Genomic DNA, 22,450 nt, shown 5'->3' with positions numbered 1-22,450 from the left:
GGAATCAAGCCCAGATCCCTGGAGCTGTAAGGCAGCAGTGCTAACCACTGTGCCACCATGCCGCCTTCGTGTTTATTTCACTGATGGTGAAAATGAATTGTAAATGTCATTTCGCACAGAAGCTCTGGGTGCTCATAAGGATATAGATACAACTTCCTTTCAATGCTATTAAATAAAAGCAACCTTTGTAGTTCGGTTTACATTGTTTTTACTTTCTAGATAGTCCACTTAAAAATGAGAACACCCAGTCCAACCCAAGCAGGGTGAAAATCCTTGCCTTGCAGCATTTTGTTAAACAGGGCTGCACAGCACATTTGCAAACTGTTGGAATTGCATCAATAATCTTGGTGGAGCCAAATGTCAACGTGGCTCAGTTGAAAGCAATCTTGCCTCTGAGTCAACAGGATGTGGGTTCAAAGCCTCATTCCATGGAATAATCTCGGACACTCTAGTGTGTGCTGAGGAAAAACTGCCTTTGCGCCAATAACCCTCCAATAGTGAATACCTCTAACATCAGTAATGTCAACTTGATGCGGTCTTTGTTGTCAAACACAAGCAGGCAATAATAATCTTACAAGAATGACAAACTTTCTAACTATTACATAAACTCCTAACCTATAACATTCCAGTAGGGATAGTTCTCCAACTTATCAGTGGCGTTGGCTGCCCCTCAAATCATGGATGGCATCTAATCGTGGTCCTGAGTTTCTGCCCAGGGTCTTGCTGTGACTGAATAGGTTGATTCTCTCCCACAGATTCTTCAATGCCTGGGGCAGGACGTCCCCTGAGCCCAAGATGGTATTTAATCCTGACGTCAGAAGCAGTGGATCTTTGATGTAAATAGTATTGGGGCTATCACAGAGCCTTGTTTGATTGTAGTCCAGGTTTTGAAGGTGTCTGTTTCTGATCTCCCATTCAAGACAGTTGCAATTGCATCGCCCAAAAGCAATTGCAGAGTGAGATAGATTTTTGGACATCCAACCTTTGGAGCACAATCCACAGAGCCTCATGATTTACTGAGTCTAATGTCTTGGTCAGGTCAATAATTGCAATGAAGAATTCTGGTTGTTGTTCTTGACATTTTTCTTGAATTTGTCTGGCAACCAAGATTATGTCTGAGGTTCCTCTTTAAAGACACACTGCGTCTCTGGGAGAATTGGTTCAGCCACAGGAAGCAGGTGATTCAGAAAAAAAGTATCAGGATTTTCCCTGCTGTGGACCAGAGGGAAATATCTCAATAGTTTCCACTGGATTACTTATTCCTTTTCTTGAAGATATTTACACTTGTCACATTCCTGAACTCAGGAATAGGGGGAGGGGGTTCTTTTTCCTGTCAGATCTTTAGGATGAGTGGGTGTAATCTTCATGTGAGCAAATGCCCACCAGCTTTGGAGCCTCAGCTGGGATACCATCAGGCTGCAGGCTTTGTTCATTTCTTTTTCCATTTGATTGCTTGTTTCAGCTCAATGCTAGTTCACTGTGGATTCTACCACAGGGCAATGGGGATAGCCTGGAGAGAAGCAGCTGCCACTGTGGATTCATGGTTGAGGAGTTGCTGAAAATGTCCTTACCAGCATTGATGGATGACATTGTCATCTTTACGAAGAGTGATTGAGTTTTTTCCCATTTGACCTTGGCCAATAAATGGCCCTGGTGGCTTCACAAAGGCTTCTTGGCTTGTGTCCTTGGGTTGTTCTTCCAGGCAATGAAGGCTAGAAGGTCACATATTTCAGCATCATTTTCATCGAACCAGTCCTGGTGCTGATGATGCTGGAACCCAATGGTCTGGACACAGGAGTCTATTACAGCTGACTGCCTGTCATTCCACAGTTTGGAAATTGGTTTGGGTGTGTAAAGATTTCTCAGATTGGTCGTGAGTTGCATTTGGAATTCCTCTCTTCGATCAGGCCACGTTATGGTCGAGACGTTGATCTTCTTCCTCTTGGATCTTTACACCTTGTGATGTCTTGGTGCTCGGTGGATGTTCATCATTGATTGAACATGTTGGTGATCTGAGCAGCAGGCATCAAGTAATACAGATATCACTTAGATCTTTGACTTGAACAATGACATCGTCCAGGAGAATTCAGGATGTCTCCATCTTGTCCTTCTGACAGAAGAGGGTGCTGGTTATAATGAGGCCGTGCTGAGCACACTGACAGCAGAAGGACACAATTTGCATTGGCTTTTCCCACCCCATTTTCCCTAGTGGTTCTGCTCTGGACATCGGAGTCACACCAACCCTAGGATTGAAGTCCCCCAGGAGAATGATCTTTTCTTCTTATGAGATGGCAATGAGGACTTCATAAAGGTCAGCACAGAAGCTTTCCTTAACACTTTTAGCAGAGCCACGGGTTGAGGCATAAATGCTACTTATACTTTACCAATGTGGAAGGTGGTAATGCCACTGGACTCAAGGCCCAGGCTAATCCTCTGGTGACATGGGTTCAAATTCACCACTGCAGCTGGTGGAATTTAAATTCAATAATTAAAATCTGGATATAAAGCTAGTCACTCTAATAGTGATCATGATGATTGTTGGAAAAACCCACCTAGTTCACGATAAGGGAAGGAAATCTGCCATCTTTACGCAATCTGGCCAATTTCTCTCTCCAGATTACATACAGCAGTCTTTTTTTAATGTTCATTCATGAGGTGTGGCTGGCTAGGGCAGTATATGTTGTCCATAATTGCCCTTGATAAGCTGCCTGCTTGAACTGTGGCAGTCCCTGTAGGAGCACCCCCAGTATTATTAGGGAGGGAGTTCCAGGAGTTTGACCCCATAAAGTGAACGAACGGTGGTATAGTTCCAAGTCAAGATGGTACGTGGCTCAGAGGGGAGGTTGCCATTGTGTTCCCATGCCTCTGGTGCCTTTGTCCTCCGAGGTCGTAGGTTTTGGAAGGTGTTGTCGAAGAACACTTGGGGAGTTGCATTTTGCAATTTGTAGATGGTACATATTGCTGCCATTGTACATTGGTGGTGGAGGGATTGAACGTTGAAGGTGGTGGATGAGCTGCCAATCTAGAGCATGACTCTAGATTGTGCCAGAACAAGGCGACTTCTTGCAAGCTGTGCCCAGAATACCTTCTAATTCTATCTTTTACCCTCATTCTCTGCTTCTTAAACTTTATTCTAACTCTTCTAAGCTTCCTAACAATACTCAGTAAATTGATCTTTCTCTACACCCTAGCTATGACTGTAACATTATTTTCTGCACTCTCTCCTTTCCTTCCCAATGTATGGTATGCTTTGTCTGTATAGCGCACAAGAATCAATACTCTTCACTCATTGTAATACATGTGACAATAATAAATCAAATCAAGTCAAAAAGCAAGTGGGCTGCTTCGTCCTGGGTGGTATCAAGCTTCAAGTGTGTTGTTAGAACTGCGCTCATCCAGGCAAGTGAAGATATTCCATCACATTCCTGACTTGTACCTTGTAGATATAGGACAGGCTTTGGGAAGTCAGGAGGTGAGTTACTCTCCACAGAATTCCCAGCCTCTGATCAGCTCTTATAGCCACAGTATTTGTATAGCTAGTCAAGTTTAGTTTCTGGTCAATGGTAGTGATCAAGGAAGGAAAAGGATGAGAGAAGAATACTGACAACAGAACAAACATGGTCGAGAGCTCTGTCAACCACAGTGAGGAAAAAGAAAGACTTATCAGAGGCACAAATTTGGAATGTTGCATCATCAGAACAGATGCAAGAGCGACAGAGAAACTGGCAGAATGGAACATAGTCTTACGAGAAGCAAGGTATGAGGAAGTTACTCGATGAGTTGTGGGAGACAGTGGGTTTATTGTGAGCATCGATTGATACCACATCCTCAAAAATGGAGACAGAGGAACTGAGGAAGAAGAGTCGCAGTTGGATGATGCTGAGAGAAGAGTGGAAAATTAAAGAAAATAATCCTCCAACATTGATGGTTCCTCAGCCAGTAATTTACCAATACCTGTAGTCCCCCAACCAATAATCTTCCAACAGTAATTTCTCCCCATTCTGACCCTCCAACTGTGAGATTCCTTGCTGCCAATTGACATTTCAATGGTAACAGTCCCTTGCACAATAACTCTTTATCTATGATCTGTGATAATACAGTGCCTTTAAGAAATGTATTTCTATCACGTTTCTCGTAAGGGGTATGTTTAAAATTCAGCTCCAGTTTACCTGGTGCTGATCTGTCTGCAAACCAGTCAGCTTCGTGCTGAAAATGCAGGAGAATAATTGATCCCAGTTAATTGGGTATTCGTTTTAATCTGAGTGAAGGCTCATTCGTTTTTTTTTTGTTTTTTCCCCTGGGGTTTCAGGGTAAGTTTCAGACAAGAGACAGAGTCATGTGAGGGGGAGGAGATAAGCTTACAGGGAACAACAATTAATCTCCTTAGGTCTGAAAGAAGGAAGCAGTCTCTCTTTCCCTCTCTTTCTCTCTCTCTTTCTCTGGAGGCTGCTGTTTTGGAGCTGTCAGGTGTCTCTCTGTCCCTTTCTGTTGAGGGACGTTCAAAAGTTCTAGGACTGGTAACAAATGCAAACACACAAACCTGTGTTGTTTGCGAACAAGAAGAGGAGTTTAAGACTATGAGGAATATTGCTTGAATTGAATGAATAGAGATACGCTAGCAGTTAAGAATTGTACTGTGTCATGTTTAAGTATTTCAATTGGTAAAAGTTAAGTTAATTAATTGTTTAAATAAAGTTTGTTTTGATAAAAGCTCCCTACTGTGTCTGATCTGGAGTGAAACACCTTATTGTCACAATAATGCCAAAATAAAAAAATAATTGGGGTCTAGTCTCACTTCAGAATATACCTTGGGGTTTCTGATCTTGTTGCTAGCAGATAGAATAGAAACAATATTTATTGTAAGGGAGCTCAATTTCAAAAATATTTTCTAATAAATATATCATTACTTTCAACTCCCCTTGTAACTGTCGCTCCTGCCGTGTGTAAAATCTCTCTTCTTATTGCTTGGTCACATCACAGTATGTTAGAGTTAATGAATTTTTAAAAATTATCATTTGGAAAATTAAATGGCAGGTTTTGTATTTTGAGAATTGACAATTGTCTGGCAGAGAGAGCAGGAGGCAGGGATATAATCATAGGATTCTGCCGATGTTATGAGCCACAAGAGCTTCAATTGCATAAGAGTGCTGTGAGATTGAATTACCACCTTATGTTCTCAGACCAACATATGTTATTCCTTAAAGTGCAGGTGGCCAGTTTCCCTTTATTGCAGGCTTGTCTCTAGTTTTGCCCAACACGATAGATTCCCCACCCCATTTCCTGCTGGCTGCACCTGGAAATGAATTGACGGACACATGCACACATGCATACAGACACATTCTCACACACGCCTCTAGTCCCCCACATAAGTTGGTCAGAGGAAAATCTCTCCTTATAATGTTTTTTATTCACTCAGATTTTGCAGTAGAAATGTTAGCAAAAGTGTCAACTTTTGTTTCCACAACTTCTGAAATCTTCACATGTAGGATAACAAAGAAATCCAGAAGTTGGTGTCAATGATTAGAAACTTTGGCAGACGGTGCAGTGTTGAAAACCTCCACCCCAATCACTGCAATCAATGGAAATCAAGTGAATTGACAAGAACCTCCATTGATAGTTTTGAAAACCCTTGAAAAGGTTGCACCTCATTGAATGAAGTGGAACTGAGTTTTTAACAGTCTACTAACTTCATAATTATTGCTAAACACTCTCGCTGGCCCTGAAAAACTAACTTTAAATTTGTGAAATTTCAAATTTCTCCACTATGATAAAAGAAATCTACATATTCCCAAAAATACTTTTTTTTTATTTTTACAAGCTTAATTTTAGCTTTTAACTTAATCCAATCTAGTTTTATCATATTGGCTGGCAGCCCTCCAGTCATTCCAGGAACAGCGCTGCAGTGGCTGGAAGAGGCACTGCAGCTAGCTGCCTGGAGCTAAGTACAGGAGCCAAAGTGACAGGAGTCAAGGAGGTTGCAGTGGGGGTAGCGGAGGCCTGATAGTGTCAGGACAGCAGTGATTGAGGTCTCGGGGGATAGGTCAAGGAGAAGATGTGGCTGGAGGTCTCCAGACCCTGAGAGAAGGGTATCCCATCAGAAGAGGGCTTCTGTTGGAAGCGCCAACCTGCCTTTTGTGTCACCCAATTTTGGGCCCCTATCCCACCAGAGCTATCATCGAATTGCCAACCTGAAAAGTGGGCCTGTGCAGGAAAAGTTTCTTAAATGGCCTTTAAGTGATGCCTTAAGGTCCTTAATTGGGGCAAGGGTGAACTTCCCATCAGTAATGTTAAGAGTTTATAAACAAAAAGAAAAGATGTGGTTTACACATGCAAATTCAAACTAACAACAACAGATTTATTGAAAGAGATGCCTATACAGAATACAAATTGAAACGAAAACAATAGCCTGTGCAACACCCTAATGACATCACCATGTGATCAGCTCTTAAAGCAATCATGCAACCTTTTAAATATATAACATTACCAACCATTCATTGTTCTGAACATAAGGTGTACATTGTCATGGGTTCCTGGAATTATACATCAATCAATTTAGCTTTACCCGCACTACTTCTATTCATGTCAGAAGTGTTACTTCCTCAGGCACTCTCCAAGAATTTGACAAATGCACTTATGCCCAGTCTGGGGAATTCTGCCACCATCATCATTCAGCTGGAATCCCAGCTAGTAGAGTTACAGAATTTGTATTCCACCAGAGCAGGTGCCCTTTGAACCTGCGCTCCGTAGATCACATATAGAAGTCTTTGTCCTTTTACCCAGCCCAACTTCTTTCCTAACTAGTAAGTGTTCCCATAGTGAGATTTGGCAAACTTAAAGTTTGACCAAACTCCTGGCCCTTTTGGGCTGGGAGCCATCAGCATTTCAGTGAAAGATATTTTGGCATTGTAACTGAGGTAAAACTAATTTTATTTATACATGCGTTCTTTAGCTTGTTTAACTCATGAATAGGTTATTCAGTAAAGATGAGTAAAGATGGAATAGATGTCTTTAAAGGAAAGCTGGATAGACACATGAGGGAGCTCGGAAAAAGGATATGCTAATAGAGTGAGATAAAGTGGGTTTGTGTGGATTATAAACATTGGCAAAAACCAGTTCAGATAAAGGGCCTTTTTCTGTGCTGTTAAGTTCTGTGCATTTCTATGAATCTTGAGTTGTCAGAGGGTACTTTGTATTAGACTATAGATGGGAATACCCTAGTGTAAGGATTAAGGAGAGCTGCCCGGGAAAGATAAACAGCTGCGATGCTGTTGTGTGACAGCTGTTGACTATTTCCTGCCCCAGAGGAGATTAGAAAGGCAAAGGATGGCCCAATGGACAAACCACAAAATTATGGATGATTCACAATTGACCTGCTTTAGTAAACTAAATCTTGTCTGTGGGCTAGAGGAAATTCCACATCAGTCCTTCAGCGTGCTACACGAAGAGATGCAAACCCCTCTAATCTGTTTTAGCGTGCAAAAATGAATATCATCAAATATAGTCAGAGCGAGGCTGGTGTCAGCTTTCTGTTTACAGCCCACCACTTAAAATATCCCTGCTTAAACTGGGAAGACGCTTATGTCAGCCAACAAGTGATAGTCAATCTTTATTTGTGTTCAAAGTTGCTAGGTCTGGCGACTTAAGTACTCTGTTTATTTTTGGTACTCATTAGTTCACACCTCATTAGGGTGAACTGAATCCAGGAACAAATATATGTAAATAACACTTCGTTAATGTTCAATTATCTTTGTCAACCTAAGCTTTTCTAATCTGGGTTACAGTTGGTACTAAGTGCTGAGTGCAGTTGCTGATCCCAAGTCGCCTTTGCGAAGGTGATGGTGAGCCTTCGTGCTGTCCATGAGGATACTCTTACAGTGCTGTGGAGTGGGGCTTTGACCCACGGACGCTGAAGGAACAATGATACATGTTTAAGTCATGACGGTGTGTAAGTTGACGGAGCCATGGAGATGATAGTGTTCCCGTGCACCCAGCTGCTCTTGACTTGTGAAAATTGCTAACTGCTTTGGCCCCTAAGGTGGTTTCACCTCCATTTCTGTTCCATTAGCTGTTTAGCCATGTGAGCAGCCTGCTGGAACCATATTGGCAAACATTACAGTTGTCGCGCAGGAGCTTTTTTAACGTATTCCTATGGACGTTTTTTCTTGAGACCTCTTTGGGATGATTCATACAAGTTGGAAAAATCTGCTTCAGTATCTGAGAGAAGGCAAAAGCATTTCACAGGGCTGGTGATCCTCGTAATATTACTCTCAGCAATCGGGCAAGCCCTGCAGAAAAATGAAAATCATACACTGATTTGATGGCTTAAAACTATACAGTAACAAAGGAATGAAATGAGAAACAGTTTTTATATAAAGGCTTTCAGATGCACCCCCGACAGATGAAGAATAATTACGTTTTAATCTCTGTGTAGTTTACTGCGTGGGCAACAGCTGGGCTAAGTACCTTCATAACATCAATGAGACTTGAGCTCACACCTGGGAGTTAGCTACATTACAGGTGAACTTTGAAAGAAATGGTGTGTTTCTGACAGATAATCTAACACTTTGAGATACAAAACTGCAATTAGGGGCCTGTAATTCCCCTTCAGGTTGATTTCAATGTAGGTGAGCAGGAGGACATATTTATTGGCAAGAGCCAAGACAAATTCCTAAAACCCCAAGGAGTCACAGGTGAGTTGAGGAGATGTGGAGTTACTGTATCCACACACAATGTGCTATTGTGTTTCAATGATATGTTACAGGCACAGATACATTGGAATGAGAATTTGTAATTAAACAAAATGGAGATGGTGTAGGTATGGAGAAAACACAACACATTCAGTGGGAAAGAAATGGCATCCATAGCTACAGCTCCCAGAATGATGAGACGGAATAGGTTTCGTAATACAATTGGGAATCAAGCTGAATGTAGATGGTTCAGAGGAGAGCTAAGAAATTATGAGCATAGATTAATGGTTAATTTAAAATAGAACCCAAAAGTCACATAAGTGGTAAAAGGATAGTCAAAGGGGTTTGGGGCCGCAAAATGAGATCATCTTGTGGAGTAGAGGGCATAGTTGAGGCAATAAAGAATACTTTCATCCATCTTCAATAGAGAAAATGATGCTACCAGTGTAATAATTATTGCATCTTGCTCCCCTATCTCTCCTTGTGTCCACTCCAGCCTCATCTTGTCCATGAAACCCACCTCCTGCTTCCACAACCCTATTCCCAGAAAACTGACCACCCAACATCTCACCCTGACTCCCATGTTAGCTGATGTTCTTTCCACAAAAAATGTCTCCTTCCCCTTCATTATTCCTCTTCTTAAAAAAAAATGCTTGTTCCCCCTGCCCTTGCAAACACCTACCCATTTCCAATCTCTCTTTTCCTCCTCAAGGTCCTTGAGCTTGTTGTCACCTCTCAAATCCATGCCCACCTTTTCCAGAATTCAATGTTTGATCTTCTCCAATTAGATTTCTTCCCCTGCCACACTAAACACTTCTTCTCAAGTCATAAGTGATATTCTAGATGTCTGTGAATATGGCAATCTATTCCTCCTTGTCCTTTTCAATCTGTCTGCAGTTTCTGGTACTATTGATCACATTGTCCCCTCCTCCAGGGCCTCTCCACAACAGCCTGGTTCCAATCTTATCTACATTGAAAATTAATTTCAATGACTTCACAATGTCCTGTTACTTCATTGTTATCTGTGACGTCTCTCAATGCTACATTCTTGGCCTCTATGTTTCACCTACATGCTGCCATGGCAACATCAACTGTAGACATGTAAAGTTCCACATCATACCCAGCCCTATCTCGCCATCAACTCTTTTAACTCTGCCACTACCTCTAATTTGTCAAACAGCATATCTGACATCCAGTTCTGGATGAGCAAAAATTTCATCTCCTCCCAGCCATCAACTCCATCCCTCTCCTCTAGCATCTGCCAAGGCTTAACTCTTCACAAGCTTGGTGTCTTACTTGAATCCAAGATGGATTTCTGAACAAAACTCCACTCCATCACTAAGGCTGCCTATTTTCATCTCAGAAACATAACCAGATTCCCTTTCTGCCTCAGCTCATCTGCGGCTGAAACCCTCGTCCTTGCCTTTGTTGCCTCCAATATAATGTGGCAAGCCTCCCACATTCATAAACTTGTGGTCTTCCAAAACACCGATGCTCAGAAATGGCTCGCATTCATTTGCACAACATCTTGCTGGCCCACTTTGGCCCCCAGTTAACCAATGCCCCATTTATAATTCTCAACATTCTTTTCAAATTCCCAGATGGCCTTGCCACTCCCTGTCCTCCAATCTCTTCCAGCTCTAGAATCTTTCGACATATTAACTCACCCCCAAATTCTAGCATTCCCAATCTAATCACTCCACCCTTGGCGGCCGTGGTTTCAGTATGTCAAGGCCGATGGAATTCCACCACCTGCCCTGTCTCAACTGATTGCTCTTCATTTCTCTTTCCATCTTCTAAGATGCTCGTTCATAGAATTGCTACAGTGTAGAAGGAGGCCATTCAGCCCACCAAGTCTGCACTGACTCCCTGGAAGAGTGTCTTAACAAGGCCTCACCCTATTGCCATAACCTCACGCATTTACCATGGCTAATCCCCCTAACCTACACATCTTGGGACATTGAAGGGCAACTTAGCATGGCCAATCCACCTAACCAGCACACTTTTGAACTGTGGAAGGAGTCCAGAGCACCAGTGATTGTTCTTTCCCCTCCTCTCCCACAACCCCTGTGCCCGTACCCCGCCAATACCTCCTCCCCCCACCCCAACAGGCTCCTGTTTCCCACTCCAAAGCAAACACTTAGCCCATGTAGTCACTGGTGTAAAGATCATTTGCCTCAGAACAATCATTAATACAAATTCTCTTGCTCCAAACAGGGTAATTAGCCGAGCACCAGGCCTCAAACTTGTGGTCGAAACACTGATGTCATCACTGAAGCCTATTGGGAATATTGTGGTGATCTGCTGCGCCTTCTTTATCATCTTTGGCATTTTAGGAGTGCAGGTTTGTACCTTCTTGAAATCAACCTAGCATACAGGGGTAGGGGGCTCTCTATGTCCTGGGATGGGGGCTGTGTGTATCCTGGGGTGGGGGTGAGGGCACTGTGTCCTGGGATAGGGGTGAGGGTTCTGTGTCCTAGGGTGAGAGATCTGTGTGCCGTGCTGGTGGTGGCTCTCTGTGTGTTCAGGTGGGGGTCCGGTGTGTCCCGGATGAGGGATACTGGTTCTCGCCAGTTGTTTTGATCTGCCATTTTCTGTTTTCCAATTCTTGCCAAGCAGAAGCTTACTCCACTTTCCCACTATTTCCAGCTTCCTTTTCAAGTCTTAACTTTCCCTCTGCTGATTCATGAACTATCGTTTATGCTCTGTCTCATGATTGTCAGATTTCTCTCACTATTCTCAGATGTGCTCTTAGGCTGATTGTTGTAACAAATTGTCCCTAAATTAGTCTCCCATCAATCTGGTTTCCAATGTGGAGTGCCATAAGCGTAGACAAGGGTCATGGGTGGAAGAGGGGAGTCACAATGTTGAAATGGTGGCGTGGGCTCGTTGGGCCGAAGGGCCTGTTTCCCGTGCTGTGTTGTTCTTTATTCTTTGTTCTCTTACTGCCTCAGTTTAGCGAATTAACCAAATCAGGTTGCACACTTCAGCAATTTATAAATCAGATTCCTTTCTGTGTTTTTTATTCATTCATGGGGTCAGGGTGACATTGACAAGCTCAGGAATTATTGTCCATCCCCAATTGTGAAGGTGGTGGTGGTGGTGAGCTGCCTTGAGCTGCTGCAGTCCATGTGGTAAAGGCACTCCCACAGTGCTGTTCGGGAGGGAATTCCAGGATTTTGACCAAGTGATGAAGGATTTGGTGGTAGACCAAAAGTTGGCTTCATGCCCGCGAGAATTTCCTGCTGAATCTTCTATTGGTGTCTGCCATGGCAGATCAGGAAACACCCCAGAGATGAGCATGGAAGTCATTAGCATCCCACTAATGGGCTACAGATGAAGGCCTAACCACCCATGCCTAATTCTCCGCAGCACCAGCGGGAAAACACACCAGTACAAAATAGGTGCAGATGTGGAGACTCATTTGAACTGCCTCTGGAATTCAGAATGAAGGCCACCAGCAACTTAGACCCTGGAACACCACAGCAGTGGCTGGTGCGAGTGTCTGCAGATTCGTGTCTTCGAGGGGGTCTGTCTTCCAGCCACAGAATGCTCCTGGAGACCCATCTTCATTTTCAGGAAGTCCACATTCCGTCTTCAGTAGTGGGTCAGTGATGTCAGACACCTTTTCAATAAAGCACCCGGATAGGACAGTAGACTATTTAAGGGGAGGTGGTGGCCAAGTGGTATTATCGCCAGATCATTAAACCAGAAAGTCAGTTGATATTCTGGGGACCCGGGTTCAAATCCTGCCACGGCAGGCAGTGGAATTTGAATTCAATAAAAAAATCTGGAATTAAGAATCTACTGATGACCATGAAACCGATTGTCGGAAAAACCCATCTGATGCACTAAGGCCCTTTAGAGAAAGAAATCTGCTGTCCTTACCTCATCTGGCCTATATGTGACTCCAGAGCAATGGGGTTGAATCTCAACTGTCCTCTGGGCAACTAGAGATGGGCAATAAATGCTGACCAGCCAATGATGCCATGTTCCATGAGTGAATTTTAAAAATTGTGCCATCAGGCCTGGCCCACAACAGAGTAGTGCACAAAACATCTGGTTGCATAATTGTTGAAGTCAGAGCTGGAAGATTTCCCACTAACCCCGCAGCAGGCAATACTCCACATTCCCACCTCACAATGGGAATTAGTCCCAGGAGAAGAGAGTTCCACCCCATCATTTTGTTAATTGAGAGTGGACTGATGGAGTAGTAATTACCCAGCTTGGGTTTGTCCTGCTTCTAGTGGACAGGATATACTCGGGCAATATTCCACATTGCCAGCTAGATTGCATTGTCATAGTTGTACTGGAACAGCTTGGATAGATGTTTAGATAGATGGATAGATGTTTAAATAGTTCTGGAGCACAAGTCTTCAGCACTACCAACAATATGTTATCAGGAGCCTTTGCTATATACTTTGCAATCAAAAGCCTGGACCATTTGCCAATGAGTCTATATGGGTAGAACTGAGAAATAAGAAGGGGGAAATCCCTTTCATAGGGTTGTACAATAGGCCCCCAAATAGTTGTTGGGAAATTGACGAGTAAGTATGTAAGGAGATTACAGATAGCTCCAAGAAAAATAGGGTCGTAATAGTTGGAGATTTTAATTTTCACAACATTGACTGGGACAGCCATAGTATTAGAGGGGTGGATGGAGAGAAATTTGTTGAGTGTATTCAGGAGGAATTTCTCATTCAATATGTGGATGACACAACTAGAGGGGGCAAAACTTGACCTCCTCTTGGGAAATAAGGAAGGGCAGGTGACAGAAGTATTAGTGAGGGATCACTTTGGGACCAGTGACCATAATTCTATTAGTTTTAAGACAGCTATGGAGAATGATAGGTCTGACCCAAAAGTTAACATTCTAAACTGGGTCAAGGCCAATTTTGACGGTATCAGGCAGGAACTTTCAAAAGTTAATTGGGGGAGTCTGTGGGAAGGCAAAGGGACGTCTGGTAAATGGCATGCTTTCAAAAGTATGTTAACCAGGGTTCTGGGTAAACACATTCCTCTTAGAGTGAAGGGCAAGTCAGGCAGAAGTCGGGAACTCTGGATGACTCGGAATATTCAGGCACTGGTCAAGAAGAAGAAAGAGGCATATGACATGCATAGGCAGCTGGGACCAAGTGACTCTCTTGAAGAGTATAGGGGGTGTAGGAGTAAAGTTAAGAGAGAAATCAGGAGGGCAAAATGGGGACACAAAATTGTTTTGGCAGATATGGCAAAGGAGAATCCAAAGAGCTTCTATAAATACATAAAGGGCAAAAGAGTAACAAGGGAGAGAGTAGGGCTTCTTAAGGATCAACAAGGTAATGTATGTGCGGATCCAGAAACCAGAGGGTGGTTGTAGAGAGTTGTTTTTCAAACTGGAGGCCTGTGACCAGCGATGTGCCTCAGGGATCAGTGTTGGGCCTACTGTTACTTGTCATTTATATTAATGATTTGGATGAGAATATAGGGGGCATAGTCAATTTGTAGATGACACCAAGATTGGTGGCATGGTGGACAGTGAGGAAGGTTATCTCCAATTGCAGCGGGATCTTGATCAATTGGGCCTGTAGGCTGACAAATGGCAGATGGAGTTTAATTTGGACAAATGCGAGGTAATGCATTTTGGTAGATTGAACCAGGGCAGGTGTTACTCAGTTAATGGTAGGGTGTTGGGGAGAGTTACAGAACGAGGAGATCTAGGGGTGCATGTTCATAGCTCCTTGAAACTGGAATCACAGGTGGACAGAGTGGTGAAGAAGGCGTTCGGCATGCTTGATTTCATTGGTCAAAACATTGAATACAGGACTTGGGATGTCTTGTTGAAGTTGTACAAAACATTGGTAAGGCCACACTTGGAATACTGTGTGCAATTCTGGTCACCCTATTGTAGAAAGGATATTATTAAACTAGAAAGAGCGCAGAAAAGATTAGGATGCTACTGGGACTTGATGGATTGAGTTATAAGTAGAAGCTGGATAGACTGGGACTTTTTTCTCTGGCGCGTAAGAGGCTGAGGGATGACCTTATAGAGGTCTGTAAAATAATGAGGGCATAGACAAGGTAGATAGTCAATATCTTTTCCCAAAGGTAGGGGAGTCTAAAACTAGAAATTAGGTTTAAGATGAGAGGGGAGAGATACAGAGTGTCCAGAGGGACAATTTTTTCACACAGAGGGTGGCGAGTGTGTGGAGCAAGCTGCCAGAGATAGTAGTAGAGGCAGGTACAATTTTATCTTTTAAAAAGCATTTAGATAGTTACATGGGTATGATGGGTATAGAGGGATATGTGCCAAATGCAGGCAATTGGGATTACTTAGGGATTTTTTAAAAAAATAAGGGCAACATGGATAAGTTGGGCTGAAGGGCCTGTTTCCATGCCGTAAACCTCTATGACTGTATGACTATTTGCCAGAGAAGCCAAGTAGATGATTCATCTCAGCCTCCTCTGGAGATTCCCAGCATCACAAATGCCAGTATTCAGCCAATTTGATTAATGGCTAAAGGCACTGGATATTGCAAAGGCTATTGGCCATGACAATTATCTGGCTTATTATTACAGACATGTGCACCAAAACTTGCCACGCCCCTAGCCAGGATGTTTTGGTACAGTTTCAACACTGGCATCTACCCAGCAATATGGAAAATTGCCCAGGTGTGCCCAGTACACAAAAAGCAGGACAAATCCAACCCAATCAATTACTGCTCCATCATTCTACTCTTGATCATCTGTAAAATGATGGAAGGGGTTATTAACAATGCTGTCAAGCTGCACCTGCTCAGCAATAGCCTGCTCATGAACACTCAGTTTGGGTTTTGCCAGGTTCATTCAGCTCTTGACATCATTACAGCCTTGATTCAAACATGAACAAAAGAACTGAACTCCAGAGGTGAGACAGAGAGACTACCCTTCACATCAAGGCAGCATTTGACCAAGTGTGGCATCAAGGAACTTTGACAAAACTGGAGTCAATGGGAATCATGGGAGTAGAGGGATGGGGCGAGGGGGAACTCTCCTGGTTGGAGTCATACATAGCACAAAGGAAGATGGTTGGAAGTCCGTCATTTCAGTTCCAGGATACCATTGCTGGAGTTCCACAGGGTAGTGCCCAAGACTGAATCATCTTCAGTTGCTTCATCAATGACCTTCCTTCCATTATAAAGTCAGAAGTGGGGATGTTTGCTGATGATTGAGCAATGTTGAGCACCATTCAAGATTCCTCAGGTACTGAAGCAGTCTATGTCCAAACGAAGCAAGACCTGGAAAATATGCAGGCCTGGGCTGACAATAGACAAATAAAGTTCATGCCATACAAGTGCCAGTCAATGACCACCTTCAACAAGAGAGGATCTAATCATCACCTCTTGAATTTTCATGGTATTACCATTACAGAATTCCCCATCGAAATTTAACTGGACTAGCCATACAAATACAGGAGCTACAACAGAAGGTCAGAGGCTAAGAACCCTGCGACAACTAACTCACCTCCTGACTCCCCAAACTCTGTCCACAACTTGCTGGTACTAGTTCAGAGTGCGATAGAATACTCTCCACTTGTCTGGATGAATGCAGCTCCAGCAATTCTCAAGAAGCTCAACACCACCAGGACAAAGAGGCCCAATTGAGTGGCATCCCTTCCACAAACATTTAATTCTTCCACCACTGATCACCAGTGGCAGCCATGTGTACCATCTCACCAAAACTCCTTCAGGCAACACCATCCAAACCCACAACCATTTCCATCTAGAAGGACGAGCTGAACAGATATACAGGAACCTGCAAGTTCCCCTCCAAGCCACTGACCATCCTGACTTGGAAATATATCACTTTTCCTTCACTGACGTTGGGTCAAAATCCTGGAACTCTCTCCCTTACGATGCTGTAGGTGCACCCACACCACATGGACTGCAATGGCTCAAGAAGGCAGCTCACTACCATTTTCTTGAAAGCAATTAGGGACGGGCAATAAATCAGGGTTCAGCGAAGCCCACATGCCTCGAATGAAAAATTAACAGACGTTTTCTGATATCACATGGAGCGCATCTAATTGGTTGAAGTCTAACATCCATGATGGTGGGGATCTCAGGAAAAGGGCAGGCTGGATCATTCACTCATCACTTCTTGTTTGCAAACACCTCAGCCAAAAAGCTCCAACCAGGCTGCACGGACTATTTCTGTTGCTATGTTTCCGAAAACCCAGACTTACTCATGTTAAATATTGATTTCTTCCCATTTACCATCACAACCCTCTGGGATAAAAAATTTACGATCCATTGAGTGATGACATTTCTCCTCATTTCAGTCCTAAATAATCTTGGAGCATAAGGTAATTAGGACACAGAGAATGGGACCAGGGAAGGAATAATTTGAACCTTCCTGACTGATGGCAAGCATTCCAATTCACCAGTTCGCCACATTATGGACAGGCCCCTGTATTGAAAGGGCTTTAATGCATTTTGCACAATATTTGCGAAAGATGTGCTAGGTATTTGGGTATCAGATCTCCAAATCCAATTAAAGCAGGATGCCCGCCATCATTACAAGCAATCTTCGTAAAGCCAAGCATCCATAAAAGGTGTCAGCCATTGGGAAACATTGTGAGACATGCCTCACCCGGAAACCATGTTGGTGTACAACCCACATGCTCCATTTCGAGCCGCCCCTCAGCCATACAGCCCTGCAAAGTGGACCGACAAAGGGCCCTGACTGGGGAGGAAGTCCCATCCTCTGGAGCTGTCAGCCAATCCAATTGGCAAACTGCTCCATCAGTCCTGGCATCCCCAAGAAAGATTTCACTATTGGTGTGCAGAAGGAAAAGATGGTGAAGGCTGATGGATTCCTGGGGCAGGTCAGTCTGGCATCATGGGATGGGCATGTTCAGATAGGTTAGGTGAAGGGGAAGGGAAGGAGGTGGTTTAGGGGATGGAGTGAGTAGGAAGAGAGGCGGGGTTTAACCAAGGGGAGGGGAGGAGGTGTGTTGCACACCTCCCCCTATCGGCAGACAGCAAGCCCCCAAATGCAAACCCCAACCTCCCCTTCCTTCCACACTTTAAACACTTATGTTTAAAAATTGGGCTTCCTGCTCCCAACCTGCTGGCTACCTCAAACATTTTATGATGGGAACAGTGTACTGTCAAGGTCAAATAGCTTGAAAACAAGTCTAATGATTAATTTATTCATTTGAATATCGTAGTAGGGCTGCCAATTTCAGCATCCGCCCACCTTACATATAATGAGGGAGAGCTTGGGGTGGGCAGCAAGGTGGTGGGATGTGCGCCAATTTACACGCATGCCAGGGGCACATAGAATTCAGCCCATTGTTATCTTTGACAGACTATTGTTACAATCTGGAATGCAGAGTATGAAAAGGTGGTAGATTCAATAATTGGATGTACAGTTAAAAAGGAGAAAGTGCAGGGCTATGGGAAAGAACACAGATTGGATCACTCTTTCAGGTTCAGCATCAGCTGTACGGACTCCTTCTGCACTGCATCTTTCACTGGTCACATAGCCTTCCCCAATAAAATAATTTGACATAGAAACAATTCCAATCTGTCTGCATCTCTTTGCATTTCAGCTCTTCAAAGGCAAATTTTACATCTGTCTTGGAGAAGACACAAGAAATATCACCAACAAATCGGATTGCTTCCAAGCCAACTACAAGTGGATCCGTCACAAGTACAACTTTGACAACCTGGGGCAGGTAGGGGAGGTTTTGTAAAGTATGTTATGCATTCTCTGAGAGAGTGGGGGGATAGCCGGGTTGATAATGTACTCACTGGGTAGTGGCCACACCTCCAGCCAAAGGCAAGCTGCTTTCAGCCTCTGTTAGGTGCACTGGGAGGTCATGCCTGATGCCCCAGGCGTGGCACCGGGGTCATGAGCCATCCTGTTAGGAACCTGTGAGGCTTTGACCATTTTTCAGAGGGAGGGGCTGAGACAATTCAGTGCAGCTTTTGGTCAGAAAAGGCAGTCCTCAGGGATGGAAAGTAGCAAATCTCTGAGCCAGCCCCTGTCAGTAATGAGCACTGTGCCTCAGGGATACTAATCAGCCATATTATGGACAGGCCCCTGTATTGGGAGGGCTTTAATGCATTTTGCACAATATTTGTGTGAGATGTGCTAGGTATTTGGGAGCCGTAAGATCTCCAAATCCAATAATAACAGGATGCCCACCATCAAATTAGCAATCTTCATGAAGTCAAGCATCCATAAAATGTGTCAGCCATGGTTTAGCTTGTAGTACCTTTCCCTCTTGAGCCTGAAGGTTGTGGGTTCAAGCCAAACCCCAGAAACTTGAGCACAAAACCTGGGCTGAAATTGAGGAGACTTGCCCTAAAGTTGTTTCAATTGCCAGGACCAGGACCCCAGACCCCAAATATAAGGCAATTCTGGTACTGGTCCTGTATCATCCTGGGAAATGGATCTGATTGATACTTAATTTTACCAACAGTTGGTATTCCTTAGTTATGGATCCACTGTCATTTCCCAATATTTTATTTGCCTTAACAACCATAATATCTCTTTCAGAGTTTGATCAACTATAGAACTTCAGTTCTCTGTGTTACTTAATTAATTCAGTCATATTTTGCCACTAATTTACTGTTTGTATATAGTTCCTGTTTTTAGCATTTCCCAATATTAAGTGTAATTTTTTTACTTATCATTATGCCCTCACTAATTTCCTGTAATTTGAATGTTATACTTTTCCTCCTAATTTGTTAACATCCATAGATTTAGACATTGTATTTTTAATGACCCCCTAAATCGTTCATAATTATGGTGAACATCAGGTTCTGAGACTGATGGTCATATTAGAATTGCTACTTATTGGACCAGTGGCCTTTCCTAATTATTGAGGCAATTTATTGTGCAAGATATTATGGCATCCTTTATCCTGGTGCTTTCAATCTAGACAAACAATACTATAAGGCAGCCCTTCAAGTCACTTTCAGAAATTACAATTTATATCGTCAACTCCTATGTTTTATCTTCAAAGTGTCACTTGCATTAGCTAGCCGTGTAGCACAAATGTCTCAGAACACAACAAACAACTTTGGGATGCATTGACTGTTGTTATGTGGACAGTGGCAGCTGCCATTTCGTACCCTGAGCTGCTGTTTTATACCAACAGCATCCCACAAACTCCACTGTAAGGTGGTTTTGATTGCGGGAAAAATGCTGGCCAAGGGACAAGACGAACATTTGCTCTTCTCTAATTAATTAATGCCTTTGCAGCTTTAACATTCATTTTAACAAGTTTTTAAAGTTCATTTATTAGTGTCATAAGTAGGCTTGCATTAACACTGCAATGAAGTTACTGTGAAAATCCCCAAGTCGCCACATTCTGGCAGCTGTTCCAGTATACTGAGGGAGAATTTAGCATGGCCAATGCACGTGCCTAGCACATCTTTTGGAATGTGGGACGAAACTGGAGCACCTGGAGGAAACCCACGCAGACACAGGGAGATTGTGCAGACTCTGCACAGACAGTGACCCAAGCCGGGAATCGAACCCAGGTCCCTGGCCCTTGGTGTGGTGGACACAGTAAGAAGTCTCACGGTATCAGGTTAAAGTCCAACAGGTTTATTTGGTATCAAACGCCACTAGCTTTCGGAGCGCTGCTCCTTTGTCAGGTGAGTGGGAAATTCTGACCACAAACAGCGCATATAACGGCACACACTCAGTCTACCAAATACTGATTAGTATGTGAGTCTTTACAGCTAATCAAGTCTTAAAGGTGCAGACAATGTGAGTGGAGATAGCATTAAGCATAGGTAAAAGAGAGCTGTATTGTCTCCAGACAGGACAGTAAGTGAGATGTCGCAAGCCCAGGCAAGTCATAGGGGTTACAAATAGTGTGACATGAAGCCAAGATCCCAATTGAGGCTGTCCTCATGTGTGCAGAACTTGGCTATCAGTTTCTGCTCAGCGACTCTGCGCTGTCATGTGACGTGAAGGCCATCTTGGAGAACGTTTACCCGAAAATCAGAGGCCAGCTGCCCCGGCCACTGAAGTGCTCACCAACAGGAAGAGAACAGTCTTGCCTGCTGATTGTCGAGCGATGTTCATTCGTCCGTCGTCGTAGCGTCTGCACGGACTCCCCACTGAAACATGCCTCAGGACATCCTTTCTTGCAGCGTATCAGGTGTATCAGGTAAACAACATTGGCCGACTTGCAAGAGTATGTACCATGGTGGATGGTGTTCTTACGTGAGATGATGGCATCCATGTCAATGATCTGGCGTGTCTTGCAGAGGTTGCTGTGGCAGGGTTGTGTGGTGTCATGATCACTGCTCTCCTGAAGGCTGGGTAGTTTGCTGCAGACAATGGTGTGTTTGCAGTTGTGCAGTTGTTTGAAGGCAAGAAATGGGGATGTGGGGATGGCCTTGCCGAGATGTTCATCTTCATCAGTGACATGTTGAAGACTCCAGAGAAGATGTCATAGCTTCTCCACTCTAGGGAAGTACTGGACGGTGAAGGGTACTATGTCCACCATGTCCCATGTTTGTCTTCTGAGGAGGTCAGTGCAGTTTTTTGCTGTGGCGCGTCGGAACTGTCGATCGATGAGTCGAGCACCGTATCTTGTTCTTATGAGTGCGTCTTTCAGCATCTGGAGGTCTCTGTTGCAATCCTCCTCATCTGAGCAGATCCTGTGTATACAGAGGGTTTGTCCCTAGGGGATGGCTTCTTTAACGTGTTTAGGGTGGAAGCTGGAGAAGTGGAGCATCGTAAGGTTATCCATGGGCTTGCGGTACAATGAGGCGCTGAGGTGACCGTCCTTAATGGAGATTCATGTGTCCAAGAATGCAACCAATTCCAGAGAGTAGTCCATGGTGAGTCTGATGGTGGGATGGAACTTACTGATGTCATCATATGGTTGTTTCAGTGATTGTTCACCATGAGTCCAAAGGAAGAAAATGTCATCAATGTATCTTGTGTATAGCATCGATTGAAGGTCCTGTGCGGTGAAGAAGTCTTGTTCGAGTCTGGTGCATGAAGATGTTGACATATTGAGGTGTGAATTTGGTCCCCATGGCTGTTCCCTGTGTCTGGATGAAGAACTGGTTGTTGAAGATGAAGACATTGTGGTCCAGGATGAAGTGGATGAGTTGTAAAATTGCACCTGGAAACTTGGCGCAGTGAGGCAGCAATGCTATGCCATTGTGCATCCCACAGCACAACAGATGGAACCTGAGTTTAACATCTTATAGAAGAAAGTCTCTGCAAACTCCAGTAGTTAATGGCTTCACTGTTGTGTCCGGCCAAGATTATGTGCTGTAGGGGACTAAAGCAGAACTGAAAGGTCTGCCAGCTGGGCCACTTTATAAATTTGTTCACGCCATTGAGCTTTGGATTGGTTTATCCTGTTCACTCTAATTATTTATATTTACAGAGTCCTATGTATTTTCCTATTACAAGGACTTAGTCAATAGGTAAACAATTGTATGCATCATGCTTCTGACTTTAAAATTGGAACGTCAGTGGTTATTTTCTAATCCTTTAGTTAACAACATATTTGCATTTCTTGAGCTATGAAATACTTGGGGCACAGTTCTCAGGCTGTTCTCTCCATTCTTTTAGTGCATTCAAATTAGTTGTCAACTATTCTAAAATGTTCAATGTCCAAAATGTTGTCCACATTGTTAGCCTGTTGCCAATTCTGTTCTATGTCCAAAATGTTGTCCACATTGTTCGCCTGTTGCCAATTCTGAACCATTTAGCATTAGTTAGCTTTGTTCTTACATTTGGCATGCACTGTGCCT

The 22,450-nt window shown here is 43.6% G+C and overlaps 1 protein-coding gene across 1 annotated transcript in view; it reads left to right on the top strand.

Annotated features, from left to right (window-relative positions):
* Window positions 1-22,450, top strand: part of LOC145356398 (voltage-dependent T-type calcium channel subunit alpha-1G-like) — a 313,384-nt gene that overhangs the window by 215,069 nt on the left and 75,865 nt on the right. Inside the window, exons 21-22 of the mRNA XM_080209098.1 lie at window positions 10,905-11,031; window positions 18,262-18,387. Coding sequence (XP_080065224.1) covers window positions 10,905-11,031; window positions 18,262-18,387 — 253 coding nt within the window. The remainder of the gene's footprint in view (window positions 1-10,904; window positions 11,032-18,261; window positions 18,388-22,450) is intronic.

The sequence above is a fragment of the Carcharhinus amblyrhynchos genome, chromosome 21, assembly GCF_965287045.1.
Source record: "Carcharhinus amblyrhynchos chromosome 21, sCarAmb.v2.hapA, whole genome shotgun sequence".
Classification (NCBI taxonomy): Eukaryota; Metazoa; Chordata; class Chondrichthyes; order Carcharhiniformes; family Carcharhinidae; genus Carcharhinus; species Carcharhinus amblyrhynchos.
The sequence above is the reverse complement of the archived record's forward strand: the minus strand, read 5'-3'. Positions and strand labels throughout refer to the sequence as shown.